The sequence below is a fragment of the Scomber japonicus genome, chromosome 8, assembly GCF_027409825.1.
Source record: "Scomber japonicus isolate fScoJap1 chromosome 8, fScoJap1.pri, whole genome shotgun sequence".
Classification (NCBI taxonomy): Eukaryota; Metazoa; Chordata; class Actinopteri; order Scombriformes; family Scombridae; genus Scomber; species Scomber japonicus.
The window spans coordinates 21,811,498-21,822,820 of record NC_070585.1 but is presented as its reverse complement, the minus strand read 5'-3'; the positions used below and the strand labels follow the sequence as shown (position 1 = coordinate 21,822,820).

General features: G+C 39.0%; 1 protein-coding gene across 3 annotated transcripts; it reads right to left on the bottom strand.

The window, feature by feature from the left end:
* Positions 1 to 636: 636 nt before the first annotated feature.
* gsr (glutathione reductase) lies at positions 637 to 11,107 on the bottom strand. 3 transcript variants are annotated; one of them, XM_053323971.1, is made up of 13 exons: positions 10,907 to 11,107; positions 10,316 to 10,487; positions 9,231 to 9,257; positions 9,051 to 9,139; positions 7,646 to 7,715; positions 7,293 to 7,440; positions 7,074 to 7,128; positions 6,889 to 6,988; positions 6,508 to 6,762; positions 4,326 to 4,437; positions 3,048 to 3,179; positions 2,716 to 2,849; positions 637 to 1,265 (listed from the first exon to the last, which is right to left on the bottom strand). In XM_053323971.1, the coding sequence occupies exons 1-13, from the start codon at positions 10,954 to 10,956 to the stop codon at positions 1,116 to 1,118; spliced, it is 1,494 nt and encodes a 497-aa protein (XP_053179946.1). In that variant the 5' UTR covers positions 10,957 to 11,107; the 3' UTR covers positions 637 to 1,115. The 3 variants fall into 3 exon arrangements, with proteins under 3 accessions (XP_053179946.1, XP_053179944.1, XP_053179947.1); XM_053323969.1 differs by lacking the exon at positions 10,907 to 11,107 and having other exon boundaries at positions 10,316 to 10,847; XM_053323972.1 differs by lacking the exon at positions 10,907 to 11,107 and having other exon boundaries at positions 10,324 to 10,421.
* Between the last annotated feature and the right edge of the window lie 216 nt (positions 11,108 to 11,323).

Here is an 11,323-nt window from a genome sequence, read left to right as displayed (position 1 = left end):
CTGTTCCAATCATATTTTTTAATACTTTCTTCTTTTTTACCAGTGGTGGAAAGTAATTAAGTATAATTACTCAAGAACTGTTTTTAATTACAGTTTTAAAGTGCTTGTACTTTACTTGAGTATTTTCATCTGATGCTGCTTAATACTTACACACCATCACAGCTCCACTCCAGTACTTTTATTTGACAGCTTCACTTACTTTTCAGAGGATATTTAATAATAAATTATTATTATTATTATAATTATAATAACTTTATTTATATAACACCTTCTAAAAACAGAGTTGCTTTGACAGACAAAGCAAAGGCAGTACATTACATTTTCCCCTTCTTTCCTCTCCCATTAATCATCTCACGAGCCCTCAGATTTTTTTTTTAATTAATTTTTTATAAACATGTAAGCCACATGTCAGTGTTTTGTAGATGGTGGTGATAATATTACCAGTGATGAAATATGGTATTATTTAAAAAAACAAACCCCACTGTTCAGATTCAGGAATACAGCTCCCTCTGTCCAAATATGAGAAGTACTTCACTCATTGTCCAGCCCACAGACAGGGCAGGGCACCATTACACACAGCAACAAAATAAATACAAAAGGCTTAGGTATAGAAAAAAGACAAAGAGATGACAACACTTATGAAAAAACCTGCAGGTTTATTGATTCTTTATAACAGTACAGTAGATATGTTATGACCTTGCATTGGTAGTATATAGGTGCCGTAAGGAGCAGCAGTGTTTGTAATATTCATCTGACAATTGACTGACAAATCAAACACATACACTAGGAGAGAGGTCTTTTGACTTCTAATGCAATCACTTGACATCAATACCTGCAGATCCATCACCTCCATTTCACAATCATTAAAATGGAATCCAGAATAATCAATCAATAATCAAGACCCACAGTACAGTTTAAGAAGGCCATAACTCGGTCTTGGTCCATTCAGATTAAACACTGTGCACAAATAAGGTCACTTAAATGAGAGAAAATGGAAGCATGTAGGTAAGGTTTATAAAGCTAGTCGTCAAGCTGATGCGAGAGTAGTATGCAGTGGTGACTCTGTCCTGGTATGCTGTTCGTATAGGGAAGCAAGGTGGGTGTTTGCGTTTGCATTAACGCATGGTGACAAACTCCTCAGATGAGGTGGGGTGAATGGCAATAGTCTTATCAAAGTGTGATTTGGTTGCACCCATCTTGATGGCCACAGCAAAGCCCTGCAGCATCTCATCACAGCCCAGGCCCTGCATGTGCAGGCCCACCACCTGGAGAAAAACGGAAAATAAATGCAGAGACAAAAGTCAAAAACAGGATCAATGTAAAACGTATTATGGATTTATTTCAGGCAGTAAAGCCTGAAACTTTGTTTCAAATGTTTTTATTTCTCTATCACAATAAATATGAATTCCTGAAAGTGCAACTGTCAAAATAAAAGTTATTGTTTTATCAGGAACTGACACTCAAAAAATCATCTTCATTTCATCAGGACTTTGTGGGTGTGCTCTAATTAGATTTGATTGATAGGGGCCTCAAACAACCTCTCAACAGTCATCACAGTATAATTTAAAGATTAATTATGATTCAGTGCACAAAAACATGTGACACCACCTTTTCCTGAGTCTTACCAACCCCAAACCAGTGAAGAAAAAAAAAGCCTCTAAAGTGAAACGACCGACCATCGCTCATAGTAAGAAGCTGATTGAGAAAACAGGTTTTCAGGGCGGTTACTCTAAGCCTTAGATACTCTTACATTATTTATCAATGTGTAATTCTGTGCTGTCATTGAAATCCTGAACCTGCCTCTTCTATGTCTACTTATGTAAGCTGACCACCCACATTTCCCAGAATGACTTCCAAGAATCTGCACTGACTTGATGAGAACATGTTGTGGCATATACGTCATTGTGAAGGCAGAGAAAAACAACCGTGGTTACAACACTGTAACAGCAACAGAGATATCAAGAGTCACGGCCCACACCCAAAATGTGAGGTAGGTAAATTACATTTTAGACTTGGAAAGCTTCTCTTTGTGTGTTTTCTATGATGGATTTTTCTTAGTATTGGTGACCTTAATGAGTCTAGACAGAAGAAGCTGTATTTTAGGTCTAAAGAGAACAGCACTAAAACCTGACATTTACAACTGATCTCAAACCCATCTCACACTCATAATATGGCTGCTCAGAAATATGAAAAAGTACAACAAATAACAAAATGTGCCCAAAAATGCTACTTATTCATGGCTGTTTATGCATTAATGTTGAAAATAGGTTTAAGGTGGAGCGCCCTGGTGGTCGAGTAGTTAGAGAGCATGCAACATAATCTCAGCATCCCTGGTTCGACTCCAGCCAAAGACCTATGCTGCAGGTCAGTCCCTGGGAATCACTGCCAGTTATTATCTCTAAAAGGCAAAAAAAGCCCAAAATAAATCTTTAAAAAAAAGAAAAGAAAATAGGTTTAAGGTGAATTTTTCTGATAACGTTCTAATTCAGAAGTATGACAAACATTTCAAAGCAGGTTTTGGGATCTTTATTATCTTACAGACAGCGCTACATCTAAGTTATGTCTACCTTAAGAAACAATGCAAGCAATTCAGCATGGTAGTTGTGGATTTAAAATGACAAGCTGTGGGGAAAACCTGAGAAATTTGTGAGAAAAGTTTTAAACAGGCATCTCTTGCAGCGAGTAGCCGTTATCTGGTAAAAAGATGACTCCTACCGTCTCCTCCTTGCCCACACACACCAGCTTCATGATGCACTGACTCTTCCTGGTTGTAATGGCGTGATACATCGGAGTGAAAGAAGTCTTGTAGATTTTCACGTTCTCCTTTCCCCTAGATTTGATGGCCTCCTCTGTGACAAATATGAACCAGAATAAGAATAAGAGTTCTTGTTACTTAAGTCATTTTGGACCTGTAGATTAAAGTATATTAAAGTGGATGTTGCACTACAAAGAACATACTTGGACCTCCCAGGATTGAGAGTATGGGAATATGTATGCAATTAAGGACACTGCTCACCTGAGGATATAACTGGTAAAGATGTACTCACCTTCTGTGAGGCCCACCGTACCAATGGGTGGGTGGCTGAACACCACTGTGGGAATAGATGAGTAGTCCAACTTGGAATCCTTCTTGCCCTCAAATAGTCTGTGTGCCAGCTTTCTGCCTGCAGCAATGGCAACTGCCCCGACATACAACACATCATCAGGATGCATCTCAGAATAACAATGACTGTAATTCACATTCTCAAATAAGAAAACAAGTACAGAGGTATATTATTATAGCTATAAAACAGTGTTGGATGTTTGCTCTGCCAGAGATTTGTACAAGAAAAGTACATTTTGTATCAATGACAGTCACCTCATTTCCAGATATCTGCAACAGACAAGTAACTTAATGTCTTGTTTGGTTAAGATTTTATTTGAATGGATTTCTGAGATTATATCTGCAGTCAATTTGGTCAGTTGGTTGGCAGTTCATCTTGTTGGACCTGAACCTCGCCCAAGCCAGAATTTGCTTGGGCGAGGCATTTCCTGCCAATCATGGTGCAGTTATTTATGGCTAGCAGTGTTTAAATATGATTATTACACTCTTGCCTCTAAGGGTGTACTCACACTAAACCCGGTTGCCTTGTGCCATGCCCGAGGACGATTGCCCCGCCCTCCCACCTCCCCAGCTGGCCTGCGCTCACATTGCATATAACGATCCGGACCCCAGCATGCTTACGTCATCACAGTGTGCTTTCTTTGCATTGAAGAAAGTGCACAATGGAGTGTTCATCATACTTTGTGGCTTAGTTTGAATAGATTTGGGTGCGGTGACACACGCCCTCAAACATGCCTTATAGAGCCTTATCAATTATGCAATGCAGGGATTCAATGGGACAGTCGCATCACTGACCTCACAGTTAGTGATCACACACACTGCCCGAGTCCATCTGAACCGAGCCCGGGCCCGCTTCTGTAAGCAGGCCTGGGCATGGTACAGAGTGAACACACTAGTCACACAAACCGGACTTTAGGGGTCAAACATGCTCAGACATGGTACGGATTGCCTAGTGTGAGTACACCCTAAAAGACATTTCACAGAACACTGTTACCTGTAAAAACACAGTGACCTTATCATTTTTAAGTTTAAGTGAAGCAAAAAGTGGATCACCCTACTAATAATATAATAATACTAAAATATATTTTGGCAGATCTGGCATTTCAGTCTATTACAAAACAGCTTCAGCTTTACGCACATTGACCAGACTCTAATGCAACCATCACTACAGCTTTGAAGCACTATCTATAAAATGATTGAAGCCATTATTGCCACTTCTTACCAGGTGTGAGGAGGGCTTTGCCACAAACATCTCCGACTGCGTAGATCCCTTGTCGACTGGTGTTTTGGAACTCATCCACCACAATGTGGCCTCTGTCATCTGTAGTCACACCCTGACAAACACACAGATTATATTGTTATAGTAAATTAACAGAAATATCACAAAGAAGTCATAAAGAGTATTCCCTAAAAAACTGGATAAAACTGGGATGAAAGACATGATACAGCTGTTTCTACTCTCACTTATTAGGTGCAAGCTGCTGAGCTGTTAACAGTGTTCTCTTATAACACAAACTTAAATAAGGAGTGAGCAAGGCAAGTTTTGTTTTCTGTCAATAGCAAGAAGTGACTCATCCTATAGTGGAGTCTCAGAGGCTCTTAATGTAACCCAGAACACACAGAGCAGAGGGAACCAAGTGTGATTAAGTTACATTTTGTGTACTCATGGTTCCCTGATTGCTGCTTTGAAATGTCCCTCTAGTGTCCCATTTGGCCAGTGGATCAGTTTTACTGGTCCCTCGTATAATTTCACTGGCCCTGCAGCCAAAAAATGAAAATAACTCTTTTCCATAATTTTGGTGATTTATTCAATGTATATATAATACATACAACACTGAAGTACCCTTTAGATTTGACTATTTTCCTTTAGTTATGGATAAATAATGTTGTTATATTACATAAATGTGCAAAATATAAAATGTGGCACATATTGAATCAGTAAATGAACACACAGTGAGAGGAGAAGAGAATTTATGATAATGACATTTCAGTTTTGATAACCCTGAGTATAAATGCTTGTGTACAAGAACTGAGATGATGTTGCAAGATCTGTAGAAATGTACAAATTAAAATAAATCAGAGAGAGAAATAACATTTGTTTGTGTGCATGAGTTGACTTCCAACTCCTGTCTGCTCTCTAAGCCACCTGTCAACTTCAGACATGGAGCTGAACGGTTATAAATAAATGAAGAGGAGAAATGCAGAGGAGGAAAAATCAAACAGGCATTACTTTAAGTGCATCTGTCTCCACAGTAAGCCATCTGTTGAGTGTTTGATGGTTATTTGCTTGTGCTTTAGAACGTGACTGCCATGAAACAATCAGAAAATAACGTTTGATTTTTCTCATTTACTGCACTTTGTTCTCACTACTGCCGCTCAGGGTTCTCACTCAACCATCGCTGCTCTCTCTCTCTCTCACTCTCTTTTTCTCTCCTCTTTGTTAGAAATGAGTCAGGAAGCTGACAGTAAAACCTAACTTTACTTTTTAACATGATCAAACAAAGGGAAACGTTCTCCCCTCATCCTAAACTGTATATCCATGACTCTGATTGGCAGTTATGGTTATACTCTGGTCAATCAGCTTGCCCTGAGTAAACTTCTACTGGCCCCAGGCCATCGGGCCAGCAGTTATATCAGACCTTGCATTCATCTTCACTTCCATAAATCAGAGTATGTGGTATTAATTAGCTATAATTCTTCCTGTTCATACTGGCCATTAGATGAGTTCTTCAAGTCCTACAATTTAAGGGATCGGGGCAAACCTTAGGGACAGGGAAATCCTTTTTCAGTATTCAGTTAAGCTCCTGACTGTTGTTTTAAGACAGTTTTGAGAAATAGGGAAGCTATTCTTTAACAGACAACCTCCTATACCACGTGACTTCTGTCTGCAGCTTGCTACCTTTGTTGTTGTACCACAAATAGAAGGAACAGAACTTAACCCAGACTTATCTTCCCCTTTAATCCCTTATTCATTTACTTGTTCACCCTGAGCTAACAAGCATTTCACGGTGTGCCAACAGTCACGCTAAATACAAACGACTGAACAAAGGCTGTTACATGATATCTGTCCTGTCTTGTTCACAGATTATCTCCCATCCTTTACCTCATATGACCACATGCCTGCTTTGGGTTCTTTTTATACAAAAGATGTTTTTATGGAACCTTTTTTTTTTATTCAATGTTATTTCATCACTTTTTACAGTTTTATGGATAAATATGTTGTCTTGTGCACTTTTTCCTGCTTCAAAATGACACCTCTCAATGAGGATAGTAAAGGTTTTTCATTATTTTGCCTGTCTAGGAACATCTGCCAATTTTTCTACTGAGCTTCTTTAGAGGATCTGTTGTTGCATCTGTACATTTGAGTATCCAGTTTACTGTAAACATCATAAGAAGACTGTTACCATCTCGCCGATGTTCAGTCCAGAAGTGTTGGGCTGTCTTCCGATGGCCCAGAGAAGACAGTCCACTTCCTCAATCGTACTGATTTTCTCTTCCTCATTTTTCTTCTCTGGATCTTTGGTAGCGAGCGTCACCAGCAGACCTTTGTCTGTTTTAGACACAGACTTCACGTGAGAGTTCCTCCACAAGTCCACACCAGAGTTTTGCAGTTCTTTGGTGCAGTTTGCACTTACGAAGCTGTCAAAGTTCCTCAACACCTACAGAGAGAATATGAGAGTACATGGAGACATGTATTTTATTAGTGCACACTTCTTAAAATCTGTATTTATGTGTTTCGTCGTTAAAAAAGGCCTTGTGGTTCTATTTTTTTTTTTTTGTCTTACTCCAGTCTGTCGAATTATGAGGGATGTTTTTGATCCAAGGGTGGAAAGGATGCCTGCCATCTCCACTGCAATGTAACCAGCACCCACAATGACGCTGCGCCTGTTGGGAAAACAAAAGTTTAAATTATACGCACATTTTTTGACATGGTGTCCAATAAACACCTAAGAGATTATAAGACGCTTACTTCGGAAGGCTTTCAAGCTCAAAAAAGCCATCGCTGGTGATGCCCAGATTGGCCCCTGTAATAATCAATAAACAGAATATTTTGCACATTTTCCTTTTGTATTAGTGCTCTTATTTGGTAACTATAATAAAAACCCATTACTGAGGTACAACAGAGCTCCAGGCAAAGATGACTCCCTTTTCCAAGTAAAATCTAATACAGTATCCTACAATATCCTACCTGGGACTTCATTCTCACTCAAGACAGTAGGCTGCCCTCCAGTGGCAATGAGGATGTGAGGCGCTGTGTATTTTTTTCCATTGACCTCCACAGTAGGCTGAGGATCACTTGTAAACCTGGCATGACCTAGAATAGTTTGGATTTTAGCCTGTAAGGAAACATATGTCATTAGCATTATGTTTTCTTCATTTGAAAAATAATATAACCAAACTAAACAAGTTAAATAGTTCTTGAACCTGTGAGGATGCTTAAAGCCAACTTGACGGACATGATGGCAACCTGAAGTGAGACATGTAAATGGCTTTAACCTGACACACTGAATTAACAATAAGGTATTATGGTTAGGAACTTACCTTGTCAAGATTGTTGCGATAAATGCGATTTAGGTGACTAACGTAAGCATCCCTTTTGGCCTTTAGAGTTCTGCAAACAAAGAATATGAATATAGATAAGAGGTATATTTTTAAACCAAATAAAGCCTGTCGTTCAACTGTGTTCATAGGAACCATGCACACACACACATATGCTTCTATGATTTTTTTTTTTTTTCAAATGGAAAATGTGCTTCACTTAAATAAATGTGCCAAAACACAGATTCACCCCATCAGTACAGTACTTTTTAATTTTCTGCCTAAATCTGAGCATCTGTGAACAGCAATGTCCAACTGTTTACACTCTTTCATCATGTAGTCTACAAAAAACAACAACCAAAAAAACAAAAAAAGCAAATAGTGAAGTATTTAGCTATGTCTCCCAGTGGCTCCACTGCACAAATTCAAATATTTTTGCAGGTCATGAAGGAATGAGAGGCTTTCACATTTTCAACAAACCAGAGTTTTGTGCCTAGCCCACAGACTCAAACTGGCAAAACATGCAACCCTCTGCTCACAAGACTGCTGCTTTCTGCTAAGGGCTCACTTACAGATGTTATCCAGGCAGTCACAGCCTATCCTGCTTTTGCAAACAATACATGCACTTGTTTTTTGATACTTCTGGTTTGACTTCTTACGACTGCTACTTCTGTTATCATTCAAATAAATCTGATGACTTTGTATAAATAAGTAGACTATGAGAGTATTTCCTTATGCTGTTATTCAATATTCCACTCATATCTCTTGAATCAAATAGTACCAACATTTTTGGCAGTATCTGATTATCCCATGAAATGTACACTTCATATAAACTACATCAATCTATTCACATGGGGTTGTAAATTCTACTGCTGCAAAGTAAAGGGGGTGGACAAAATAACAGAAACATGAAACAAAGAATGCAATCCAATACAAGAGCACAAACTGCCACCTCAAAGGAGGAAACAAAAGTTGAACTAAAACCATTTTTGACATGATTTAATGAAACATGTTGGTGGTCTGTGGTATCACATAGCTTTAGATTGTAACAGAACACTAACAATACACATAAGGTACAGATGTTTGTAGACAGTTGGACAAATTCAAACCGGTTTACCTTGAAATAAAGCAAAGCCCTATCGTCCGTTAATGTTTTATATCCTTGACTCATGTTTCCTCATGCTGCGGCCACTCCTTCCTGCCCTATCTTTCACAATCACCTTTACTTAGCCATGTTTGTGCACAGAGATAGAGAAGTGGGCTCAAATGACGCAACAAAGGGATCTGACATGCTAGGAAGTTGTGTCAGAAAAGAGACACCGCTTTGTTCCAGAAACAGGCATAACAGGTGTCAGAGGAGCTCAGTGATGTTGCACAAAAAAGTGATAAGACATAAGAGATAACTTACTCCCAACTGAAACGAATGTTTTCAACCTCAAAGCCGTAGTCGCTGTGATCATGGAGGTACTCAGCATGAACGGCTGCATTCCACATAACCTGTGAAGAGAGACATAGGCACAACAATCAGTCAACTTTTAGGCATATTAAGAAATGATTGATTACAAAATGAGTTGAAAGAAAACTTTACCTTTTTTGGGACGCAGCCAACATTGACCTTGAAAACATACAAAGAGACATTCAAATTAGACAGGAACAGCATCCAAGAACATGAGGTTTTACAAAAAACCCAAAGTCCATGTTCATTATAGAAAGATGAACATGGAAAAAAAAATGCTTACATTGTCTTACTTAGAGATCATTGCAGTTAAACATTTACATATATAAACAAGTTCATGATGTCATGCAAATTCCTTATTGCTTAATGTCAAACAACATATTAAAGAACCTTTGGTAACTTGATTTTTTAAATCAGTAATACGTCCAGCAATAACAATAACACATCTTCATGATACGATACTACTGAAAGTCAATAATAACATTAATATATAATTTCTGCAAACAAGGCGGGTAAACTATTTTGCATTTGAAAAAGTGCATAAGTCAGGTTCAGGTGGATTTAACTCATTGTTATATGGTTAATACATAATGTAAGTTTATTCCCTTATTTAAACATAAGTGGATTTGACAAACTGTCTTAGCTTAGCTTAATGCAATCAGTATCTGCCTGTGGTTAAAGTGGTAAAAAAACAAATCTGCAGCAACAACTTTCCCATTCTGTTAGATAAACTGAAGAAGTGACTGTAATGGGTGGAAACAATAACATTAACACCTGTTTCCACTAATACGCCTTCAAATGCAACAGCCCTGCAATAATAAACCTTTATGAAGCCTCTTCCTTATAGTCCAGCCCTTGTGCACAAAACCAAATGTCAGACGTCTCAACACTTTCTCATGTCTATCTCCTTTTTGAAAAGTTAATATGGAAATTACTGATGGAAGGAACTCTCCTCAATACCAGAAATGTTAAGACTGTTTCCTTTAATGTCTTTTAAATTGGGTTATTATGTCCCATAGGAGGAGTGCTTATCAGATGGGGCGCTTCAAACTTCAAACAAACCCACCATGTTTGTTGCACACACACAAAAAACTTCCACAAAAGGAGTCCGGAGGTTTCGCAATGAAGCTGGTAACTAAAAGCTGTGCAAATGTCAAATGGATAACTGTGGGGGCTTTTTTTTTTTTTTTTTTTTTTTGAAATGATTTTTTACTCACGCAGGTACCTCCGAGTTTGTGACTCTCGATCACGGCGGTCGTTGCTCCCAGCTCTGCCGCCCTCCGAGCACCGGCTAGACCTCCAGACCCGCCACCGATCACCAGAAAGTCAAACCGGATCGTGTCTGTTGCCGTCGGGTCTGAGGCCATACTGCGGCGGATCACTCTGTGTCTGCGAAAAGAGGACAGAAGCTGCTTTGGGAGGATGAAGAAGCCAAGAGCTCGAGTCTGGGTTAGCTGGATTAATATTGCCATAACCAGGAAGCTCGCAGGCGTATGTGTCGGGCAAACGGGGAATGGGAGGGTCAAGTGAAAGCCACTGCTGTGTCATTACGAATTACAACAATGGTGTGTAAATCCTAGAAACTGTTTTCACAATAGTCATGGTGATCCTCACATGAGCTACAGCGGTTTTTACAACAACAGGTGTAAATCAGAGCAAATTCTTTAACAAATAATTAAACTGTGAACGATTTATATCATCTGAGCATTTAGGACTTTAGATTATAGTCATATAATTTCGCAATAAAGAAAGAAGTTTGACATTAAAGTAAGCAGAGAGGTAGTCTTGTCTTGGCATATGTTACTCACCTGGTTAGTGACACAGTGCGAAGTAGTCTGCACACTTTTACAAACAGCATGTTTTTTGTTAGCTTCAGGGCATTTTAATAAGAAGTATCCACAGTATGCGGCTGTTTATCTCTGCCCCTCTCTCTCTGAGTGTGTGTGTGATCACTGTCAGCTGGTGGAGGCCTGCTTTGTCACATCAAATACAAAAGCGTTGAAGCACTTCCTGTGTCACCGGGGCGAGCTCACAGAGATTTACAGCCTCTATTGCTACAGTAACTATTGCTTTCAAAAAATAAAAGAAAGATCAAAGTGAACCGCCACGTTTAAAATTAACAAATATGATGCTGGAAGTCATTTTTTTATGGGCGTGGATAAACGTAACTACCCAATCCAGAAGTGTTTACGTTTGTAGGCAGATTCAGATTTCAGCGTAGATGG